General features: G+C 48.9%; 1 protein-coding gene across 2 annotated transcripts in view; it reads right to left on the bottom strand.

Annotated features, from left to right (window-relative positions):
• Window positions 1-25,335, bottom strand: part of LOC120921982 (hemicentin-1-like) — a 157,339-nt gene that overhangs the window by 14,500 nt on the left and 117,504 nt on the right. Inside the window, exons 5-9 of one of the 2 annotated variants that reach the window (XM_040334506.1) lie at window positions 18,490-18,951; window positions 16,208-16,570; window positions 10,730-11,038; window positions 8,063-8,374; window positions 7,279-7,569 (exon numbers count right to left, since the gene is read on the bottom strand). The exons of the other annotated variant lie outside the window; for it this stretch is intronic. Coding sequence (XP_040190440.1) covers window positions 7,279-7,569; window positions 8,063-8,374; window positions 10,730-11,038; window positions 16,208-16,570; window positions 18,490-18,951 — 1,737 coding nt within the window. The remainder of the gene's footprint in view (window positions 1-7,278; window positions 7,570-8,062; window positions 8,375-10,729; window positions 11,039-16,207; window positions 16,571-18,489; window positions 18,952-25,335) is intronic. 2 annotated transcript variants of the gene reach the window in all.

Genomic DNA, 25,335 nt, shown 5'->3' with positions numbered 1-25,335 from the left:
TGCTTTGAAATCAAGTCCATGTCCCCCCAACACACACAGACTCTAGGCCGGGGTCCCTGTTTAGGGCCTATCTGCCCATTACCAATAAGGAGCGCTCCACACAGGCAGACTCACAGCAGATGGAAATATCATCAGCTCAACCACCCCGTCTTCCACACATCGGAAATTGTGCCAATTAACTCACCTATAGTCTGCCAACAGTCTACTGTGGGGGGTCTTTACACTCGGGGGGCTGATGTGTATTGTACTTTGTGAGCTCGGTGCCGGACAGTCTGCTACTGGAGGTCTCCTGTGATTGTCTGTTTATTAACCACTTTAAATGTTTATGATAATGGTGGTCTCTGTGGTAGATTCGCCGCAAGATTACTGTTATCGGTGGCAGGAGAGGGCCCCCCTTCCACCGATCTCCCGCGCCCTCTGCCGCTTACCGGAGCCATCGGCGGAGGTGATCGGTCCTTCTCCTTCCTTGGTACGGATACGAGTGAGGGCAAGATGCCCCCCCCGTCTGCATACCATAGGAGGTATGTCAAAACGTCACTTTCGCCCACACCTCTTAAAGGGACATTTTTTTTGTCATTTTTTTCAAATGACCAAATATTTTTATTTTTTTATTATTATTTTTAGTGTAAACAAGAGGTGTGTCTTTTTGACCCCCCCCCCCCCCCCCCAGATCGCATATATAAGAGGACCTGTCATGATTTTTTCTATAACAAGGGATGTTTACATTTCTCGTAATAGGAATAAAAGTGACCCAAATATATTTTTTTAAAAACTGTTTAAAAAACAATAAAATACAAAAAAAAACGCCCCGTCCCGACGAGCTCACGTGCAGAAGCGAACGCATACGTGAGCGGCGCCCGCAGATGAAAACGGTGTTCAAAGCACACATGTGAGGTATTGCCGCGATCGTTCGAGCAAGAGCAATAATTCTAGCTCTAGACCTCCTCTGTAACTCAAAACTGGTAACCTGTAGAATTTTTTAAACGTCGCCTATGGAAATTTTTAAGGGTAAAAGTTTGTCGCCATTCCACGAGCGGACGCAATTTTGAAGCGTGACATGTTGGGTATCAATTTACTCGGCGTAACATTATCTTTCATAATATATAAAAAAAAATGGGGATAACTATACTGTTGTCTTTTTTTTTAATTCAAAGAAGTACATTTTTTCCGAAAAAAAGTGCGTTTGTAAGATGGCTGCACGAATACGGTGTGACAAAAAGTATTGCAATGATCGCCATTTTATTCTCTAGGTTGTTAGAATTTTTTTTTAGAATGTTTGGGGGTTCTAAGTAATTTTCTAGCAAAAAGAAATTGTGAGAGGCCCGGATTCAGAAAGGACTTACGCCGTCGTAAGTCCAAATGTGCACCGTGGTATCAATGCGCTTATTCAGGAAACAAGATACGCCTGAATTTTGCAAGATACGACCGACGTAAGTCTCCTTACGCCGTCGTATCTTGGGCGCATATTTCCGCTGGCCGCTAGGGGTGCTTCCGTAGATTTACACGTTGAATATGCAAATGACCTAGATACGCCGATTTACAAACGTACTTGCGCCCGTCGGATTTAGCTACGCCGTTTACGTAAGGCGTACGTCTGGCGTAAAGTTACCCCTGCTATATGAGGCGCAGCTATTGTTAAGGTATGGACGTCGGAACAAGCGTCAAATTTTACGTCGTTTACGTAAGTCGTATGTGAATGGGGCTGTGCGTAGGTTACGTTCACGTCGTAGGCAGTCAGGGCTGCTGTTAGAAATCATGCCCCCCCCCCCCTCGCTAAAATGCCATGGTGGCAATGGTATGCTTTGCAGCCATGGCAGAATTATTGCCTCGCTACTGCCCCTTCCTGACAGCTGTTTTTTTTTTTTTTACTTAATAGTAATTTTAAATTACAACAGTGAGCCAAGCATTTGGCTTCAAGGTGCAGAGCAGCCCCATTGAACTCGATGAGAAGTGTGACAGGTGGTGCCGCCTTTCAAACTCTGCAGCCTGTGTTAAAAATGCTGCAGCTGTGAAGTAAAGCGTCACATCGATGGCATGTATACAGCCCTGTCTGACTATATGACAGCCGGCTTCTGAAGGGTCTGCTGACCATCTCCCAATGGCGGAGAGCGCTGACTGGAATGTTCTGGCGGGGAAGCCGTCCCCCTGTCAGAACACAGCAGGGGAGATCACAGTACACACATGTGTTAGAACAGTGGCTTTGACCTCCTAAGGTGTCAGTTATTTTCCCGTTCAGCCCGCTGGGTAAAATAAACTAGCCGTGTATTCTAGGCATTAGGCTGCATTCACATTTGGCGTTTTCTGGATGTGTGACAGCGCACAGGTAACGGGCGTTTTTGGAAATGCACCACAAATGCGCAGATTGCTTGTGGTGCCATTAATTGTTAATGGAACACCAAATGCAATACAACTGACCGGTGTTTTGTCATGAGGCAAAGCTGCATGCCTCAAAAGGTTCTAGAGAAGACCCTCCAGCTGCTGCAGAACTACAAATCCCATCATGCCTCAGCATTTGGAAGTCATGCAACAGTCAGACTTGCAATGCATCATGGGACTTGTAGTTCTGCAACAGCTGGAGGGCCACAGGTTGAGCACCCATGTTTTAGAGCCTCTGTGATGTGTTTGTCACACATATGGCAGCCCATTTAAGTGAATGTGTGCAAAAAACAAGCAAAAAATAAATAAAAATATGTGAGCAGGAACATGTGTTCCCACTACGCAAAGTATATAGGGGGCCTTAGGGGTGGTATATAGAAATATCTGGGCAGAGAGGTCTGTCAGCTGGAGAGAGAGGTGTCCACTGGCTGCAGTTCTAGGCTGGCTCCATATTCACTCCAATAGAACCCCCCGCCCCCCCCCTCACCCCTCCAGAAGAAACACTTCTACATCCAAACCCTGGAATTCGCCATGCACACAGAGCAGTGAGAGCGCCATCTGGAGGGAGGGGGAACAAGCTTCCTGATCATTCTTCATCTGAGAGGAGGGAGGGGGGGGGGGGGACGACGACGAAGGGGGAGTTTCAGGACCCAGGAGAGGCACAGGCTGCAGCTATCTCCTTCTGCTTCAGAACGGGACACAGCGAGCATACATAGATAGAACTGATCCCTCTGCAGAAAGCAGGCAGCTCTGCAAGGGATCCACAGGTGTACAAAGCAGATCCAATAAGTGACTTATCTGAGCAGTGTCGATGTCCGTGCGCCTGGGTGACGCTCTCCTCCTCCCTCGGTCAGTCCTGTGCAGTCACAGATTTCTTTTTTTATTATTCTGAACTCTGTTCAGATTGCCGGGCCCCCCTACTGGCCGGGGCACGCTACAACAGGGCCAGTTGTACTGGCTTATCAGCGGCCCTGTAGGCAGTGTTCGACGTATCTTAGGCATTCTATCCGATGTGATTCTGAGCATGCGCACTGGGATACGTCCACAGATGGCGCATGTGCCGTTCGTTCGGCCCCTCATTTGCATGGGGTTCATTTTAATACAACACGCCCACTGCCTTGCTAATTTGAATTAGGCGGGCTTACACCGGCCCCTTTACGCTACGCCGCCGCAACTTAGGGTGCAAGTGCTTTCTCAATACTGTACTTGCCTCTCTAGGTTACGTCGGCGTAGCGCATATGAGATGCGCTACGCCCGCCTAAAGATACGCAGACGGTCGCATCCATCGCGTCACGATTTTCCGAAAGAAGCCGAACGTCGGTGCGCAGGCGCAGTATAGAGCCGCACCGACGTTCGGCTTCTTTCGGCTACGAGTGACGCGATGGATGCGACCGTCGGAAGCCTCTCGGAAGACTGTCAATCAAGAAGGAACGCCCATTCCCGCAGCCCATACCCGGAAGCGACGGAAGAAGATGCATCTCAAAAACGGGTAAGTACTGCTCATATTTTACAACAAATAGCCGATTCCCCTAGACCGAACGAGCAGGAATCTAAGGGGAGAAATTTTTTTTTTTTATAAATGGGTGAACTCCCGCTTTAAGCGGTAAAGGTATTATTAGGTAGATTCATGTACGTGAGCCTAAAGATGTGACAGCGTAGCTTAGCCTGTTTAGGCTACGCCGCCGTAAATAAGCTAGGCTAGTAATGATTCTAAATCAACTTACCTGCTAATTTACGGCGGCGTAGCCTAAAACGAGCGGGCGTAAGGGCGCCTAATTCAAATTGGTTGGAGGGGGGCGTGTTGTATGGAAATGAGGCTTGACCTCACGTTTTTTGAAGTTTTTTCAACACTGCGCATGCGACGGGCGCCTACATTTCCCAGGGCGCATTGCGGCTAAGTACGCCGTACGGGCCTATTGATTTTGACGTGGACGTAAACGACATAACTCCCGATTCGCAGACGACCTACGCAAACGACGTAAAAAATTCGAACCTTGCGGCGGGAACGGCGGCCATACTTTAACATTGTTATTCCACCTCATAGGTCGGATAACTTTAGGCCGCCTAAGGCCTTACGGAAACGACGTAATTCGACTGCGGCGGCCTGGCGTACGCTCGGGAATCGGCGTACAAGCTCATTTACATAATCTACGCCGGCCGCAATGGAAGCGCCACCTAGCGGCCATCCGAAAAATTGCAAGCTAAGATAGAACGGCGCAAGCCGTCCTATCTTAGCTTTGTTTAAGCGTATATCTCTGTTTGAGCATACGCTTAAACATACGGTGGCGTAGATTCGGAGTTAGGTCGGCTTATCTACTGATAATCTACTGATAAGCCGGCCTAACTCTTTGTGACTCTACCTATATGTGTTTTCTGCTGAGCTTGTCTGTCCCATGGTTAATTGTGTCTCCTTGTTTGCCTGCTGGAATCCTGTGCACTCCGCCTAGGCTGGTTTAAAGTGGATGTGCGCTGAAAAAAAAAAATTAAAAGCCAGCAGGTACCAATACTGCAGCTGATGACTTTTAATATTGGGACACTTACCTGTCCTGGAGTCCAGCGCTGATCGCAGCAGAGGAGGAGCGATCGCTCGTCACTCTGCTGCCCCCCGCCATCCTTGGTGAGGGAACCAGGAAGTGAAGAGCTCCGGCTTCACTACCCGGTTCCCTATGGCGCATGCGCGAGTCGTGCTACGCCTGCCGATTGGCTCACACGCTGTGTGCTGGGAGCCGAGTGTTCCCAAAACACAACGGGGGGGGGGGGGGAGGTGACGTCATGCCCGCAGTCTGGCCGAGACTGTGTGGCCGGAAGTGGGTGCAAATACCTGTCTTTAGACAGGTATCTGGACACCCCTCCCCCTGAAAGGTGTCAAATGTGACACCGGAGGGGGGGAGGGTTCCGATCAGCGGGAGTTCCACTTTAGGGTGGAGTTCCGCTTTAAGTGCAGAGTTAATTCTAGTTCTGTATACAGTTGGGTTTGCGCATGGTCATGTGATCAGCCTCACCTGGTTGTGAAGTATAAATTCTCTCATTTTATTTTTCAAACAAAGAGTTGCAGCTTTGCAGGGAAACGAGTCCTGCCTGGTTCCTGGTAATATGCGGCTCTAATATCCGATATCTCTCTTCAGACCGGGAGAAGCAGAGCGCTTCCGTCACAGCTTGTAACCTGGTTATCCATGTCTGTTGCCTGCCCTGAACCTTGCCTTATATCCTGACCATCCAAATCCATCACCTGTCCTGACCTCCGGCCAACGTCCTGACCTCCATCCAATGTCCTGACCTCCAACCAGTGTCCTGACCTCCAACCAATGTCCTGACCTCCAACCAATGTCCTGACCTCCATCCAATGTCCTGACCTCCGGCCAATGTCCTGACCTCCATCCAATGTCCTCACCTCCAACCAATGTCCTCACCTCCATCCAATGTCCTCACCTCCAACCAATGTCCTGACCTCCAAGCAACGTCCTGACCTCCATCCAATGTCCTGACCTCCATCCAATGTCCTGACCTCCAAGCAACGTCCTGACCTCCATCCAATGTCCTGACCTCCGGCCAATGTCCTGACCTCCAAGCAACGTCCTCACCTCCATCCAATGTCCTCACCTCCATCCAACGTCCTGACCTCCAACCAATGTCCTGACCTCCAACCAATGTCCTGACCATCCAAATCCATCACCTGTCCTGACCTCCATCCAATGTCCTCACCTCCATCCAACGTCCTGACCTCCAACCAATGTCCTGACCTCCAAGCAATGTCCTGACCATCCAAATCCATCACCTGTCCTGACCTCCATCCAATGTCCTGACCTCCAGCCAATGTCCTGACCTCCAACCAGTGTCCTGACCTCCAAGCAACGTCCTGACCTCCATCCAATGTCCTAACCTCCAACCAATGTCCTGACCTCCAACCAATGTCCTGACCTCCAACCAATGTCCTGACTTCCAACCAATGTCCTGACCTCCAACCAATGTCCTAACCTCCAACCAGTGTCCTGACCTCCATCCAATGTCCTGACCTCCAAGCAACGTCCTGACCTCCATCCAATGTCCTGACCTCCGGCCAATGTCCTGACCTCCAAGCAACGTCCTCACCTCCATCCAACGTCCTGACCTCCAACCAATGTCCTCACCTCCATCCAAATCCATCACCTGTCCTGACCTCCATCCAATGTCCTCACCTCCATCCAACGTCCTGACCTCCAACCAATGTCCTGACCTCCAAGCAACGTCCTGACCATCCAAATCCATCACCTGTCCTGACCTCCATCCAATGTCCTCACCTCCAACCAATGTCCTGACCTCCAACCAATGTCCTGACCTCCAACCAATGTCCTGACCTCCAAGCAACGTCCTGACCATCCAAATCCATCACCTGTCCTGACCTCCATCCAATGTCCTCACCTCCATCCAACATCCTGACCTCCAACCAATGTCCTGACCTCCAAGCAACGTCCTGACCATCCAAATCCATCAACTGTCCTGACCTCCATCCAATGTCCTGACCTCCAGCCAATGTCCTGACCTCCAGCCAATGTCCTGACCTCCAACCAGTGTCCTGACCTCCAAGCAACGTCCTGACCTCCATCCAATGTCCTAACCTCCAACCAATGTCCTGACCTCCAACCAATGTCCTAACCTCCAACCAATGTCCTCACCTCCATCCAATGTCCTGACCTCCAGCCAATGTCCTGACCTCCAGCCAATGTCCTGACCTCCAACCAATGTCCTGACTTCCAACCAATGTCCTGACCTCCAACCAATGTCCTAACCTCCAACCAATGTCCTGACCTCCAACCAATGTCCTGACCTGCAGTCCTGCTGTCTGTTCCAGTCCATTGTTACCTGGTATATCTGCCGGTTTTCTCTCTGCCACTTATTTCTGAATTGGAGAATAAGGAAACGTACCTGGAAGCCGCAAGCAGCTCTTCGTTGTGATTGGCTGCATCTTTCCTAGTGTCACCCTGCAGGTATAGACCTTCCCATAATCCAGAGCTGTAGGTGTTATAGTCAGAGAACAGGAGAGAACGTCTCCGCTGCCTCGGGTCTCTCCTTTCCCCAGATCTCTTCCAGCACCTGACCAGGTGACCTCAGGGGTGTCTCCAGGATTACAGCCAATCACATCACAGCGCAGAGTCACAGGACGTCCATAATCGGGATTCCTGGGATCACTGGAGATCTCACCGACCACGAGGTGACCTGAGGAGGAAAATATACATAAATACCAACCGACCTTCACATATATCACAGCCAATAATAGTGATCTCTCTGCAGACAGAGGAGGAAGAAGTGGAAGCAGTGATCTCTCTGCAGAGGAGGAAGAAGTGGAAGCAGTGATCTCTCTGCAGACAGAGGAGGAAGAAGTGGAAGCAGTGATCTCTCTGCAGACAGAGGAGGAAGAAGTGGAAGCAGTGATCTCTCTGCAGACAGAGGAGGAAGAAGTGGAAGCAGTGATCTCTCTGCAGACAGAGGAGGAAGAAGTGGAAGCAGTGATCTCTCTGCAGACAGAGGAGGAAGAAGTGGAAGCAGTGATCTTTCTGCAGACAGAGGAGAAGTGGAAGCAGTGATCTCTCTGCAGACAGAGGAGGAAGAAGTGGAAGCAGTGATCTCTCTGCAGAGGGTGATAAAAGCTTAGGTGGAGGGGGAGGGGCAGAGGTGGTGTGATATAGGCTGGGGGGAGGGAGGTAGTTACCTTTCAAAAGGATGATTCTCATCTTAGTAAAATGTGTCCCGCAATGAATGACATCCAGGCTGATTTCAGAGTTATGATCTTCAGTGTCGGGAGTGAGTGTCAGCTCTGTGGTTCCGGAGAAGATCCCGGATTCCGGATTGTGTTGGATGTTCTCTGTCCAATCCTCTTTAGGCAATTCTCTTGCACTTGATGCCCACTGAATGCCGGGACCCCCAGGGTACATGCCATCGATCGTACAGGAAAATGTCACCGGCTGTCCACGTTGGGGCTGGGCGGGGTCACACTGGATTTCCCCCAGAGTGGGCGGAGATACTGCAATATAAAGAACAGCCGTGTTATACAAAGTATCCATTTCACTGATATCTTCATCCCATCTACAGTACAGAGATACATTGGTGGTGATAAAATACAATATATACATTGTTATAATATAGAAATCATAGAGAGGAAGTGACGCTCCCCATCCGCCTCGTATCTCTCACATATTCTCATTACAATAAAGGAGAGATGGCCGTCTTGTAGAATTTGGTTGTTGGGATTCCTCCGCAGAAAATAACACCGAGGCCCCATTCACACCAAAGCGCAGAGAGGTCAGTTTTTCTGCACACATTCTTCAAGGGCAGAAAAAAAAAGAAACAATTGTTCTCTATGATGAAAAAAGAAAGTTACATAGAGAAAAATGTGCTGCTCCTCCTTACTGAACCACACAGAAACACCTACATTTCCCCCCTTGGAATTTCATGCCGCGCACACACGATCGGAAATTCCGACAAGAAAAACGTGGACAGAATTTCGCTCAAGCTGTCTTGCATACACACGGGTCACACCAAATTCCGACCGTCAAGAACGCGGGGACGTACAACACAACGACGAGCCGAGAAAAATGAAGTTCAATGCTTCCGAGCATGCGTCAATTTGTGTAGGATTTTTCTCCGTCGCAATTGCACACAGACGATCGGAGTTTCCGACAAGAACTTTTCCCGTCGGAAAATTTGAGAACCAGCTCTCAAATTGTTGCTGTCGGAAATTCCGACCAAAAGCTCACATCGGACTTTTCTTGTCGGAAATTCCGATCGTGTGTACGCGGCATTAGGTAGCAAAAAATAGAGGCATGCACTATACTGTACTGTATTCACAAAGCACTTGTCTCCGAACTTACGGCGGCGTAGCGTAAATGGGGCCGGCCTAAGCCAAATGAGGATGAGGGGGCGTGTTTTATGTTAATTATTGGTGACCCGACGTGATTGACGTTTTTCACGAACGGTGCATGCGCCGTCCGTGGAATTTCCCAGTGTGCATTGCTCCAAAGTACGCCGCAAGGACGTCATTGGTTTCGACGTGAACGTAAATTACGTCCAGCCCTATTCACGGACTTCACGGACTTTGCGTTCGGGTTTTTCCGGCGGATAGCTACCCCTGCTTCTATGAGGGGTAGCTAATGTTAAGTATGGCCGACGTTCCCGCGCCGATTTTTAAATTTTCTACGTCGTTTGCGTACCGCGATCGGGAATACCGATGGCCGCAAACGACGTACCCGCCGCAAACAATTCATTAGTACAACCATGCGATCAAAATCCGCCAGAGGATTTATCCGCGGAAACGGACCTCAGGACCGTTTCCACGGATAAATCCTCTCGTGTGTACTAGGCCTTACACTTCTGCAGGTTTTCATTTATTCCACCTGCCTAAAAGTCCAAGACGGAAAAAGATAGTTGTTATAAAGGTTCTCTCTGTGCTGTGTTCACGACACCGGGATCACCCGCAGATTGTGTTCTGCGCAAAAAAAATCTGACGTGACATCAGCACTGCGGTGTGAACAGGACACATAACCGACACGCATGGAAACTGATGGACATTATGGGGCAGATTCAGATAGATCTGCGGATCTTTAGATCCGCTCGATCTACCTGGTTTACGATCCGCCGGTGCAATTTAGCGAGGCAAGTGCATGATTCATAAAGCACTTACCTCGCAAACTGCACCGTCGGATCCTAACTCCCCCCGGCGGAATGCAAATTCCGCGGCTAGGGGGAGTGTACAATTTAAATCAGGCGCGTTCCCGCGCCGATTTAACTGCGCATGCGCCGGGCCGAAAAAGCCCAGTGCGCATGCTCCAAATGACGTCGCTACGACGTCATTGTTTGCGGCGGGTACGTCGTTTGCGGCCATCGGTATTGCCGATCGCGGTACGCAAACGACGTAGAAAATTTAAAAATCGGCGCGGGAACGTCGGCCATACTTAACATTAGCTACCCCTCATAGAAGCAGGGGTAGCTATCCGCCGGAAAAACCCGAACGCAAACGACGTAGAAAACGAGCGACGGGCGGGCGTACGGACGTGAATCGGCGGTTTTCCTCATTTGCATATGCGACGGGTAAAAAATCGCGACGACACCTAGCGGCCGGCGGGAGATTACAGCCTAAGATTCGACTGGTGTAAGTCACTTACACCAGTCGGATCTAAGGGAGATCTATGCGGAACTGATTCTTATGAATCAGTCGCATAGCTCCGCCGGCGTATCTCTATCTGAATCTGCCCCTATAAATACTTCTTCATACCAGTATATGGAACAACAGCCACATATCAGGAATATGAAACGTTGGGGTAACAAACACTTTATCTTTTTACTTATTATAGCGGAAGCCATCGATATTCGCAGTACTCACATATTTCTCCCAGTGTCCAGGTGATGTGTTTTGGTCTCGATAGGCTGTCATGCTGAACCTGACATCGGAAATTCTTCCCCAGATCCCTCATTGTTGGGATGTAACAGGAAGTGCTGGTCACATGATACATTCTATCATTATCCTGGAGGGGGTCAGTGGTGTGTGAGGATGTTATGATGTCATCTCCCGCGTACCATGTGACTTGTATGTCTGACGGGTAAAATGAATGAATCCTACAGGAGAGATCCAACTTCTCACCGACACAAACAACTTCCTGACCCTTCACTATGGGGTCCAGCATGGGAACCGCTGAAAGAACACAGAAGACAGGCAGATGTATTAAAAATATGCTTGTGAAAGCCTCAACCTCTTCCCCACCTCCCCCGTATACCTCATCCTCCTTTTCCTCCTGGATCCACCTTCTACCTCTCCCCTCTTCTTCTTTTCTTACCCTTCTCCCTCATCCCTCTGTTCCTCCTCCATTACAGGAAAATCTCGGATTGCGAGGATAATGCGTTCCACAAACATGCTTGTAATCCAAAGCACTCTTATATCAAAGCAAATTTCCCCATAAGAAATCATGGAAACTCAGATGATTCGTTCCACAACCATTTATTGATAAGTCCTTCAGTTTAATATAAAAAGATTGTAGCGATGTGATTGGTTGTGTGACCATAAAATGTCCACCAATGGAAGTCTCCACAAGAGGATTAGAAGGAATATCCATCAGGAGCTCCAGAATATAAAAGAGAAGAGAGGCGCCTCTAAGTGTAGCAATAAGTTACTAAATGTTGTCCCTTCATTACATGTAACCATATCGCTACACTTAGAGGAGGAGCCTCTCTTCTCTTTTATACTCAGTTGTGACATGACGCTACTCTTATATCAAGACATCGCTTGTATATCAAGACATCGCTTGTATATCAAGTCAAAATTTATAAAAAAATTTAGCTTGTCTAGCAAAGCGCTCTCAAACCAAGTTACTCTCAAACCAAGGTTTTACTGTACATTCTACCCTTTACCCTTCCTCCTCATCCACCCCCCCCCTCTACCACTTCTCCAACCACCTACTACCTCTCTCCACACCTCCTCTTACAATCTACTCTAATACAGTCTCTAATTTAATCCTACAACCCCATTATACCTCTTCTTCCTTCTCTTCTCCACCCCCTCCGTTTTCTTTTGCCGATTCTCCCTTTTCTTTCTCCTTCCCTTCTACTACTTTCTTCTTCTTCTTTCTTTTTCTCCCTCTCCTCCTCCTCCATCTAAGGTTCCTCTTCTACCTCTGGCGGCTTCTACTACACCCCATCCCATCACTTTCTTCTTCTCCATCTCCACCTCCTTTTCCTCCATCATCTTCTACCTTTTCCCCTTCTCCTTCTTCACTCCATTTCTACATTTTTCCCCATCTCCATCTTTATTCCCCTTTACCCAGGGGTCAAGTCCTGGGGAAAAAAGTGTGGGAACTCCCCCATCCACTACCCCACCAAAATAAAAAAAAATTATACGCTCATATGCATAATTACTAAACTGCATGTATTTTCTAAAGCAAGTTCTTTCTAAATCCCGCGATAACTCGCGGCAGACCTCCGCAATGTCTCCTGGGAACAATGACAAAAGCTCCCAGGAGACATTGCGGCATCGAGGAAGTGACGGATGATGATGAATCCATATACAGGAAGCGGCCAGTAACATAAAGGATGACTAAGGTTCGCCTGCCCCTGACAGTGACTCGAGCTGGGCATCGCCGCTTAGTGAAGGATTGGCTCGGGCGGCTCTGCTGCTCTCAGCTGCTCTAGTCCTGCAAAGGGAACTGCGTTCCTGCTGTGAAAAAAGTGCAGGAACTCCGTTCCCACGCGTTCCCTCAGGACTTGAGCCCTGCCTTTACCTCTTCCTACTCCCATTCTCTCCCCCCCTCCCCATGAACCCTTTCACCTTTGTTCTCCTTCATCCCCTTGTACCTGCTCCCCCTTTCCCTCATCACCTCCTCCATCCTCCTCTACCTCTCCGACTTCCTTCTACTCTCCTTCCCCTCCTTGTATCGCTTTCCTTTTCTCCTTCTCTACTCATCTTCTTTCTCTTCCCCCTTCAATTCTACTTCCTTCTACTTCTCTCATTTCCTCCATTAGCATCTTCTAACTCTCACCTTCTCCTACTCCACGCTCTTCTCTTCCCACCTCTTCCCCCTCCCCCTCCATCATCTTCAACCTTTTCTCACTTCTAATCCTCCGTTCTCCTTCTACCTCTTCCCCCTCCTCCATCATCTTCAACCTTTTCTCACTCCTAATCCTCCGTTCTCCTTCTACCTCTTCCCCCTCCCCCTCCATCATCTTCAACCTTTTCTCACTTCTAATCCTCCGTTCTCCTTCTACCTCTTCCCTCTCCTCCATCATCTTCAACCTTTTCTCACTTCTAATCCTCCGTTCTCCTTCTACCTCTTCCCCCTCCCCCTCCATCATCTTCAACCTTTTCTCACTTCTAATCCTCCGTTCTCCTTCTACCTCTTCCCCCTCCCCCTCCTCCATCATCTTCAACCTTTTCTCACTTCTAATCCTCCGTTCTCCTTCTACCTCTTCCCCCTCCCCCTCCATCATCTTCAACCTTTTCTCACTTCTAATCCTCCGTTCTCCTTCTTCCCCCTCCATCATCTTCAACCTTTTCTCACTTCTAATCCTCCGTTCTCCTTCTACCTCTTCCCTCTCCCCCTCCTCCATCATCTTCAACCTTTTCTCACTTCTAATCCTCCGTTCTCCTTCTACCTCTTCCCCCTCCTCCATCATCTTCAACCTTTTCTCACTCCTAATCCTCCGTTCTCCTTCTACCTCTTCCCCCTCCCCCTCCATCATCTTCAACCTTTTCTCACTTCTAATCCTCCGTTCTCCTTCTACCTCTTCCCTCTCCTCCATCATCTTCAACCTTTTCTCACTTCTAATCCTCCGTTCTCCTTCTACCTCTTCCCCCTCCCCCTCCATCATCTTCAACCTTTTCTCACTTCTAATCCTCCGTTCTCCTTCTTCCCCCTCCATCATCTTCAACCTTTTCTCACTTCTAATCCTCCGTTCTCCTTCTACCTCTTCCCCCTCCCCCTCCATCATCTTCAACCTTTTCTCACTTCTAATCCTCCGTTCTCCTTCTACCTCTTCCCTCTCCTCCATCATCTTCAACCTTTTCTCACTTCTAATCCTCCGTTCTCCTTCTACCTCTTCCCCTCCCCCTCCATCATCTTCAACCTTTTCTCACTTCTAATCCTCCGTTCTCCTTCTACCTCTTCCCCCTCCCCCTCCTCCATCATCTTCAACCTTTTCTCACTTCTAATCCTCCGTTCTCCTTCTACCTCTTCCCCCTCCTCCTCCTCCATCATCTTCAACCTTTTCTCACTTCTAATCCTCCGTTCTCCTTCTACCTCTTCCCCCTCCTCCATCATCTTCAACCTTTTCTCACTTCTAATCCTCCGTTCTCCTTCTACCTCTTCCCCCTCCTCCATCATCTTCAACCTTTTCTCACTTCTAATCCTCCGTTCTCCTTTTACCTCTTCCCTCTCTTCCTCCATCATCTTCAACCTTTTCTCACTTCTAATCCTCCGTTCTCCTTCTACCTCTTCCCTCTCCCCCTCCTCCTCCATCATCTTCAACCTTTTCTCACTTCTAATCCTCCGTTCTCCTTCTACCTCTTCCCCCTCCCCCTCCATCATCTTCAACCTTTTCTCACTTCTAATCCTCCGTTCTCCTTTTACCTCTTCCCCCTCCCCCTCCTCCATCATCTTCAACCTTTTCTCACTTCTAATCCTCCGTTCTCCTTCTACCTCTTCCCCCTCCCCCTCCTCCATCATCTTCAACCTATTCTCACTTCTAATCCTCCGTTCTCCTTCTACCTCTTCCCTCTCCTCCATCATCTTCAACCTTTTCTCACTTCTAATCCTCCGTTCTCCTTCTACCTCTTCCCTCTCCTCCATCATCTTCAACCTTTTCTCACTTCTAATCCTCCGTTCTCCTTCTACCTCTTCCCTCTCCTCCATCATCTTCAACCTTTTCTCACTTCTAATCCTCCGTTCTCCTTCTACCTCTTCCTCCTCCTCCTCCATCATCTTCAACCTATTCTCACTTCTAATCCTCCGTTCTCCTTCTACCTCTTCCCCCTCCCCCTCCTCCATCATCTTCAACCTTTTCTCACTTCTAATCCTCCGTTCTCCTTCTACCTCTTCCCTCTCCTCCATCATCTTCAACCTTTTCTCACTTCTAATCCTCCGTTCTCCTTCTACCTCTTCCCTCTCCTCCATCATCTTCAACCTTTTCTCACTTCTAATCCTCCGTTCTCCTTCTACCTCTTCCCTCTCCTCCTCCATCATCTTCAACCTTTTCTCACTTCTAATCCTCCGTTCTCCTTCTACCTCTTCCCTCTCCTCCATCATCTTCAACCTTTTCTCACTTCTAATCCTCCGTTCTCCTTCTACCTCTTCCCTCTCCTCCATCATCTTCAACCTTTTCTCACTTCTAATCCTCCGTTCTCCTTCTACCTCTTCCCCCTCCTCCATCATCTTCAACCTTTTCTCACTTCTAATCCTCCGTTCTCCTTCTACCTCTTCCCCCTCCCCCTCCATCATCTTCAACCTTTTCTCACTTCTAATCCTCCGTTCTCCTTCTACCTCTTCCCCCTCCTCCATCATCTTCAACCTTTTCTCACTTCTAATCCTCCGTTCTCCTTCTACCTCTTCCCCCTCCCCCTCCATCATCTTCAACCTTTTCTCACTTCTAATCCTCCGTTCTCCTTCTACCTCTTCCCTCTCCTCCTCCATCATCTTCAACCTTTTCTCACTTCTAATCCTCCGTTCTCCTTCTACCTCTTCCCTCTCCTCCTCCATCATCTTCAACCTTTTCTCACTTCTAATCCTCCGTTCTCCTTCTACCTCTTCCCTCTCCTCCTCCATCATCTTCAACCTTTTCTCACTTCTAATCCTCCGTTCTCCTTCTACCTCTTCCCTCTCCTCCTCCATCATCTTCAACCTTTTCTCACTTCTAATCCTCCGTTCTCCTTCTACCTCTTCCCTCTCCTCCTCCATCATCTTCAACCTTTTCTCACTTCTAATCCTCCGTTCTCCTTCTACCTCTTCCCTCTGTGCCGTTCTGAGAGGAAGTGAATGAGTGATAATGACCGGCATCCAGAGGGGGACAGAAACGGCACACTCAGTGTGCCCTTAAATAATAAACCTGCTGCGCAATTGCGCCTGACGTCACCCGCGCTTGCAGGGCGATTTCTATGGAGACTCCAGCTGTGAGTACTTTTTCACAGGCAGCGATCGGCTATCTAGATTTGAAGAAGCACAAGTTGTATTGGAGGGTTTACAATCACTTTAAGGCTCCACCACAGAAGAAATGACAAAACTCTCGGGCCTTGTGGTTCTTGATGAAACCTCTGCTCGTGGACGGTCAGCCAAAATGGCGGTCTTAGAACTAAATGTATTGTATATTTTCCATCACTCACCGGTCACACTCAGGATCTGCTCTCTGTCCTCCCGGTGATTTGTAGCAGGGTGAAAGGTTCTACAGATATATGTCACTCCATCATCTTCTCTTATAGTCGGTTTCAGGATCAGAGCACTTATATAGCTGAAGGAATTATCTTCTTCATGCTCATTTTGTATCACTCTATGGGAATATTTCTCCCTGTGATTGGAGTCACTCCCAGAATTCCATGTTAGCAGTTCAGTCTCTTGGTTGTTCTCCCTCCTCAGCCAGGTGATGGACAAATCTCGCGGTTTAAACCCATTTATGGGACAGGTGAGAGTCAGCCGCTCCTCATGGGTGACACGGTCCGGGCTCATGATGGACAACAACTTGGGAGAAACTAAAGAAGAGAATTTAGAATTATTATATATGAATATGTAGCGCCCCCCCCCCCCCCCCCCCCGCGCGCAGGAGCCGCTTCGATATTGGTTTGCTCGGGTATCCCTCCGTTTTAATCCACAGCCAGTCACAGGTTATTTTCACACAGCCAGGCGCACACACTCTTCCACTCATTATTTCCAATGACCAGTCTGGGGGATTGGTGTTTGTATTTTATTTGGAGAAGTTGGATAGGAGAAAGGAATGAGTAGGACACTCCAAATCCACTATTCACAGGAGATTATCTGCAGAACTATACAGCGCCTGCATGGGATGAACAAGTCCCTTTGTAGCAGAAGGAACTCCGGGAACTTTGCCTCTACAAGACACCCAGCGGTGTCCCCGATAACTTGCACCCAGAAGTTGACTCCGAGCACCCGGGGGGGGTCTAACAGCACCAGGCCCAAGGATCCCCTGTGGAGGGTCTGTACTCACAAGGCTCCTGAAGCCCCCTTCCTCAGCCATCCTCACCCTTCCTCAGCCATCCTCACCCTTCCTCAGCCATCCTCACCCTTCCTCAGCCATCCTCACCCTTCCTCGGCCTTCCTCACCCTTCCTCACCCTTCCTCGGCCTTCCTCCCCAGTACCAGACACAGGATCCGTGGACACCTTCCCTCAGTCAGCCCTCACAAGAACCATGGGTTGCAGCTTCAGTGTTTCAGGCCCTAAGTTCAGTGCATGGCAGCTTGTGCGGAGGAGGGGCAGCATCCCCCTCCCCACCTGGACCTCTCTATCTAGAGCAGGGATCTTCAAACTACGGCCCTCCAGCTGTTGCAGAACTACAAGTCCCATGAGGCATTGTAAAACTCTGACATTCACAGACATGACTAGGCATGATGGGAATTGTAGTTCCTGAACAACTGGAGGGCCATAGTTTGAGGACCCCTGATCTAGAGGAAGACCCTGAGCCCAAGTGCTCTTCAGATATAAATACAGTTACCCAGCATGCATTAGGGCACTGCCCCTAATTGGCCAGGGCTATATAGACATCAATGGTCTCATCTGCCAGGTTTCCTCCCACCATCCAGTATACTCCATAGCTATTGGATCCGTGTGAAACCTTCAAGACAGCATTAGCAGCACCAGAGCACACTGAGCAGACTATACAAATCAATCACAGCCTCTGTTAAAGTGGAGGTTCACCCAAAAACAAAATTTTTAACATTAGATTGAGGCTCATTTTGTGAAGGGGAATCGGGTGTTTTTTTTTAAATCGAAGCCGTACTTAGAGATAGATCTTCTCCGCCGCTTCCGGGTATGGGCTGCGGGACTGGGCGTTCCTATTTGATTGACAGGCTTCCGACGGTCGCATACAGCGCGTCACGATTTTCCGAAAGTAGCCAAACATCGGTGCGCAGGCGCCGTATAGAGCCGCACCGACGTTCGGCTTCTTTCGGCTACTCGTGACGCGATGTATGCGACAATCGGAAGCCTGTCAATCAAATAGGAACACCCAGTCCCGAAGACCATACCCGGAAGCGGCGGAGAAGATCGCTCTCTAAAACGGTAAGTACTGCTTCAATTTAAAAAAAAAACACCCGATTCCCCTTCACAAAATGAGCCTCAATCTAATGTTAAAAATTGTTTTTCGGGTGAACTCCCACTTTAAGTAGAGAAAACAGAAACGATATACACTCATCCCAGCACCTACCTAGGAGGGCGCTACACAAATATATTCCATAAAAATATAAAGCAATGAGGTACATTACAAAATTTCAGACATGTCCTTTTGCTGAAGGACATATAGACAGTTCACATGGAGCTCCATCCTCCAATAATTATTAATCTGTACAGTAGAGCCCACTACTGCCCCCTAGGAGGTCAGACAAGACCAATCACTGCAAGTAATGCGCAGAAACATTTCATGTAGAAGAGTCTCACCTCCAATGACGTTGAGTATTCTGCGTACCGAGACCGGAGAGGTCAGTGCCGGGTGTTTTACATGGACAGATAATTCCGCTCCATTATCCAGGCCATAGCTGGGAGTTATCTGGAGAGAACACTGACAGAGGAATGCACCAAACTTCTTCCTTCTGATAAGAGGAGTCATCTCCAGCTGTAGAAGCCTATCCTCGTGTCCTGCAGATCCATTCATCAGTTGTCTCCCCTCCTCCATATCTACATCTTCATCCCCTCCTCCACTATCTTTACTTATCCTGACCGGAGTGAGGAGACCTCCAGACTTCCAGGTGTAGATGGTCCTCATCTCCTCCCCGGATCTTCTCATACACACAGAGATATCTATGTCGTTGGGTCTGAAGTCCATAATCTGACAAGTCAGAGTCGTCCTGTTCATGTCAATCAGATCATCGTTCCCGGTAATCTCCGAGAGAGTGGGAGGATCTGGAAGAGGAAATCATTGTATGGATTATTACATTTATTATATAATGTATTTGTGTTATCCGGAGATCAGACTCATCTCGTCGTCAACCAACTGAACTAATATACAAGATACTTCAGTATCACCCAAAAAAAGGTCAGATATAAAAAAAAAACATATTACAGTACACTCAACACTCACATCAGGGTCTCCAGAGAGCCCCCCTTACATCAGAGAGCCCCCCCCTTACATCAGAGTGTCCCCTTTACATCAGAGAGCCACCCCTTACATCAGAGAGCCCCCCTTACATCAGAGAGCCCCCCTTACATCAGAGAGCCCCCCTTACATCAGAGAGCCACCCCTTACATCAGAGAACCCCCCTTACATCAGAGTGCCCCCCTTACATCAGAGAGCCCCCCTTACATCAGAGTGCCCCCCTTACATCAGAGAGCCAACCCATTACATCAGAGTCCCCAGAGAGACTCAGTCTTGCATCAGGGTCCCCAGAGAGCCCCCGTACATCAGGGTCTCTAGAGAGCATCCATCACTTACATCAGGATCCTGAGAGAGCCCCCCTCACTTACATCAGTGTTCCCAGAGAGCCTCCCCCTTACATTAGAGTCCCCAAAAAGCCCCCCATTACATCAGGGTCCCCAGAGAGCCTCCCCCTTACATCAGGGTCCCCAGAGAGCCCCCCCACTTACATCAGGGTTCCCAGAGAGCCTCCCCCTTACATCAGGGTCCCAAGAGAGCCCCCACTTGCATTAGGGTCCCCAGAGAGCCACTCCTTACATCAGGGTCACCAGAGAGAGGGTGGGCAGTGAGAGATGATGTCATCTCTCTGTTCTCTTGCCTGCCCGCTCTCTGGCTCTTCTGTGCTGCCCACCGCACGGCTGCAGAGAGGTGATGGCCCGGTAGTGGGCTGCGGCCCTGTGGTTGGGGACCCCTGGGACTCAGGGCTATGGGCCCCAGATTTGCGGCTATACCACTAAAAGCCAACCCCTAGCGATGCCACTGGCTGTCACTGAAACCGGCCCACTGAGCCATCAGCCCACGGGAAACTCCTGGTAGTCCCAATGGCCACTACATGCCTGGTTGTCACTCAGAAATCATCTGTATCCAATACAAAGTTTTATTTAAAAAATAAAATTCCTAGAAACTCCGCTGAGCACTGTGGAGGACTCCCTCCCCCCCTCCTCCAGATCTCTACAGACAGCATGCAGCTACAAGTGAACCAATTTCTCCAGAAGCAGGACGAAATGGAAAACAGGCTCAGAAGGAGAAACCTGAGATTTATCGGGCTGCCTGAAGGAAATGACTGATCCTCATTCCTGGAGCAACTCCTGTGCATCATGTACGGTAAGGAGGCCTTTTCCCCTATGTTTGTTGTTAAACGGGCCCACCCTATGTCCGGGAGACCACCTTCAATCGGGGGCCCCACCTCGCACATTCATCGTGACTATCATGGACAAAGCAGGCCACTAGATGGCGCTAGCAGCACATTGGCGCGCATGGGCACGGGCATGAGCGGCAACGGCGCATTAGCACGCACGGGCACGCGCAATTGCGGCACTTTGGCGCGCACAGGCACGAGCGGCAGCGGCGCGCAGGCACGTGCTGACGCCATTTTGGTGCCAAACCAGGCTATTTAATGGAGCTGATCCTGCGGCCTCTTGCTGTTAGGTCTTCAGCGCTTCCCGTTACCCACCTGATACCCGTTACCTGATTGTCTACAGTTCCTGCGACCCGGCTTGCCTCTGATCATCCTTGACCTCCGCCTGCCCTGACCCCCGGCTTGTCTGACCTGGTCTCTGCCTGCTCCTCTAATCTGACTGCTGCCCGCCTGTTACTGATCCGTCCTGAACTACGACTTCGCTCCTGCTTCTACCCTGTACCTGATCCGCCCGCCAATGTTTGACCCGGCCTGCCTGACCCTGCTTGTGCCCGTACTACAGCACACCTCCCTCCTGTTGCTGATCCCAGCTTCCTGCACCAAGCTCCAGCTGTCTGTTGTCCTGCTATCCCCGGCATCGCTGACATCTCTTTGGAGTCTACAGGAGTCCACCTCAGCTCCAGCACAGCGTTCTTGCCAGGCGCTTGTGCGACTTTGTACTCTCAAGCTCCCTGTCCACACTACCAGAGGCTCCGGAGTCAGAGAAGCAAGAGTAGGCGCTCCCTGCACGTCAGGCTCTATCACCAGGTACGTGACAGCGACATTCCTTAACTATAGAGACCGAGATACCATATTGAGCTTAAGCAGAAAGAAGGGAAATATTCTCTGCAGAGATGCAGCGCAAATGCAAAATCTTTACAGAAGCTAAAAGGCGCCTCCGTATTAAACACATCAAATACGCTGTGCTCTTCCCTGCCCACCTCCGGGCGGAGGCCGACGACAGAGTGCACTGTTTTTGAGGATTCAGAGGCAGCCATGTCCTGGCTTGAGCGCAGGGAAACCCACAGTGATGTCTTCTGCTGATCTTAGTATTCTCCCTAAATCCCCATCTGACTCTTTTACTCTCTGGAACCCTGGCTCTCTATCATCTCCCTACTCATCTTATCCCCCTTGATGATGTTTGACTGCTCTCCGCTCTCACTACCTCCTCTGCCCCACGAATACAAGGACTTGCTCCCCAGATTGTTTGTTTCCAAGTTGTCCTTTGAAGAATCTATTAGCTGGATTCATAAAGACTGCCGCATCTTTAAGGCGGCATAGTGCATCGTATTTACGCTACGCCGCCTTAAGTCAGAGAGGCAAGTACTGTATTCACAAAGTACTTGCCTCCTAACTTACGGCGGCGTAGCGTAAATGTGGCCGGCGTAAGAGCGCCTAATTCAAATTAGGCTGAGGGGGCGTGTTTTATGTTAATGGTGGGTGACCCTACGTGATTGACGTTTTTTACGAATGGCGCATGCGCCGTCCGTGTACATATCCCAGTGTGCATTGCGGCAAAGTACGCCGCAAGGATGTCATTGGTTTCGACGTGGGCGTAAATTACGTCCAGCCCTATTCACGGACGACTTATGCAAACGACGTAAAATTTTCAAATTTCGATGCGGGAACGACGGCCATACTTAACATTACTAGTCCAGCTATTTGACGGAATAACTTTACGCCTGAAAATGCCTTACGTAAACGGGCAAGCGTACGTTCGTGAATAGGCATATCTATGCATTTTCATATTCTACGCCAAACTCAACAGAAGCGCCACCTAGCGGCCAGCCTAAATATTGCACCCTAAGATAGGACGGCGCAAGCTGTCGTATCTTAGATAGGTTTAAGTGTATCTCTGTTTGAGAATACACTTAAACTTAGGACGGCGCAGATTCCGAGTTAGGTCGGCGTATCTACTGATACTCTATTGATACGCCGGCCTAACTCTCTCTGAATCCACCTATATGTCTGTGTAACTGTCCGCCTGTCGCTTTAAATCTTTGTTCAGCACTGACTGACAGGTGGAACCTTTATTGCCTTCCTCTTGTTCCCCTGGGGAATGTTTTAATCACCAGACACTTCCTCCTTCCTCTAGTTTGGGAGAAAGGAAGCCCTCATTGCTTCAGCATTCACTCAGAGGCAAGGCAAGCCGGTGTGTTGTCATATTCTGCTCCCTATCGCAGAATGCTACGAAAGTGACGTTGCGGCCAACTGCGCATGCGTGATGCGTTCCAGGGGATTTACACAATTTTTCACCATTGCTTTTCAGGTTGATACAAACAATTTCTTTGGCTTCAAACTCTGGATTTCACTGATCCAACTAGGTAAAGATCAGACTTTGCAGATGTGCACTGTCACTGCAGCCAGCAATCATCTGATGCTGTACTCTGCTTATTACCAAAGACAAGAAGTGTTTCAATTGCAGAAAAGATGGGTTCCCTTGTGTGTAGTGTCGTAAATCCCCTGGAACGCATCGCACTTGTGGTTGGAACGCATCGCGCATGCGCAGTTGGCCGCTGTGACGGTATCGGTATGATATCCCCGTCAACGTTCCCTTCTTCCCATAACGAAAATCACCCCAATATTCCACGAGGAGGGATATCCCTGGAATCGCCCAGAAAGCCACACATGAGACAAGCTTACTGCTGGAACAAGACACTTTATTGACACAAAAACTCAGCTTATATGTGGTTACAGCCTGTTAGGAACGCCCCCCTCACACAGTGGAGTTTCCCATACAGATTATAGGAGACAAGTTGGAGCCGACCATGCAGACACGTTTCTTTAGATAAAGACATCAGTGGAGTTAATTACTAGTTGTAACAGCGTGACCACAATGAAGCAATCAGAATAATTAACATGAGCCCCTTATCTAATCATTGTAAACAGTAAGGCCGGTCTCCTTCCCACACACAATAAATCAATTACCATTTGAACTAGGGAGCTGGCTGAGGAAGGGTCATTAACATGTCAATAGCTTGTGACACATGAATCCATCTAACCCACAATTTAACCAAGCAGGGAGATTTACACTGACATCCTTCACAGCCGCAATGTCACTTCCGTAGCATTCTGCGATAGGGAGCAGAATATGACAACACACCGGCAGTACCTCGTGGGAAGGTGATGGTTTATGGACGTTTTCTAAAGTTTGCACCCCTTAGCAAGCGGAGCGAGTTTTCCCGGTGCAAATGGTGCTTATGGTGTTTAAGGAGTCAAAAGGTGTAACCTCTGTGGTGTTCAACCATAATGCACACCTTTGAGGCAAAAGAATAAAAGTACGGCACCCGTCAGAAGCTCTCCTCTCGTTATTTACTCAAAGCCAATGGGGCCGCTACAGTCTGATTTGTATTCCTACAATTGCACGTGCAGGAGCAATATCCTGGGGGCGTGCCTATGTTCACCACATTCGCTCGCACCACTCAGCCTGATTACATGGTGCCTGGTAATGCTTCGTTTCTTCTCAGGGCCAGGCTGTTTTTCCTTACCTTTTGTGATGCCAGTCCAGATTGCAGGTTTTTCCGGCGGAAGAGGACAAAACAGTTCACCAAGATGCCCACCTGATCACGTGGGCTCTGTCCTATGTTGTGTATCGTTAACCACTTAAGGACCACCTCCTGCACATATACATCGGCAGAATGGCACGGCTGGGCACAGGCACGTACCTGTATGTCGCCTTTAAGAGCCCAGCTGTTGGTCACACGCGACCCGGTCCGAAGCCAGTGTCCCGCGATCAGGTCACAGCAGCTGAGGAACGGGGAGAGGTGAGTGTAAAAAAACCTTCCCCGTTCTTCTGTGTGACAGTGTCACTGATCGTCTGTTCCCTGTTATAGGGAACGACGATCAGTGATGTCACACCCCCCTACAGTAAGAATCACTTAACCCCTTAGAGCCCCCTAGTGGTTAACCCCTTCACTGCCATTGTAATTTTCACAGTAATCAGTGCATTTGTATACCACTTTTCGCTGTGAAAATGACAATGGTCCTAAAAATGTGTCAAAATTGTCCGATGTGGCGCCATAATGTCGCTGGCACAAAAAAAAAACGCTGATCGCCGCCATTACTAGTAAAAAAAAAAATGAATAAGAGAAGAATACGTATCGGCCTAAACTGAGGAAAAAAAAAATGTTTATATATATTTTTTGGGGGATATTTATTATGGCAAAAAGTAAAAAATATAGATTTTTTTTCAAAATTGTCGCTCTATTTTTGTTTATAGCGCAAAAAATAAAAACCGCAGATCAAATACCACCAAAAGAAAGCTTTATTTGTGGGGAAAAAAGGACGCCAATCTTGTTTGGGAGCCACGTCGCACGACCGCGCAATTGTCAGTTAAAGCGACGCAGTGCCGAATCGCAAAAAGGGGCAAGATCCTTAACCTGCATAATGGTCCGAGTCTTAAGTGGTTAAACAGCGAACTTTCGACCCCCCACCCTCTTTTATTGTTCAGTGAAATAAATGGACTTACAGAGGAAAACCTTAGTCCGTTCCGCCCCCTTGCTGTGAGTGACAGGTTATTTACATATCTCATGCACTAGCCTGGAGACAGGCATTATTTTTTTTAATTCCCACCCCCACACCTTTTTTGAAGTCATGTGGTTACTTTTCTGGATTTTGACTGGATGTTAGTGACCATAGCAGAATTTAGTGGAAGGGAAGTGTAGAGGTGGGCGGGGAGTCTACTGACATCACGACTCCACCCACCCACGACTTTCCAAAATCCATCCACCAACAAAAAACAAAATCTTGCTGTAAAAGGATTGTTTTCCAGACAGTGCAGACTTGTTCCTTCACCATACGCAAGGATAAGACACCCAAAGTGCGCAGAAGGGAAATGTGCTTACCAGACTCAATGGATCTTTTTGATAAGAAAAAGATCTCATGCGCTTAGCAGGAGCGTGCCTCCACACTTGGCCATAAACAGGAGATGTGGACATTGGCTCAAGACATTAAAAAGGTGCCCAACCCCGCACTG

This window comes from Rana temporaria, assembly GCF_905171775.1.
Source record: "Rana temporaria chromosome 11 unlocalized genomic scaffold, aRanTem1.1 chr11z, whole genome shotgun sequence".
NCBI classification, from domain to species: domain Eukaryota; kingdom Metazoa; phylum Chordata; class Amphibia; order Anura; family Ranidae; genus Rana; species Rana temporaria.
Note: the sequence above shows the minus strand (reverse complement) of the source record. Positions and strands in the feature narration are given on the sequence as shown.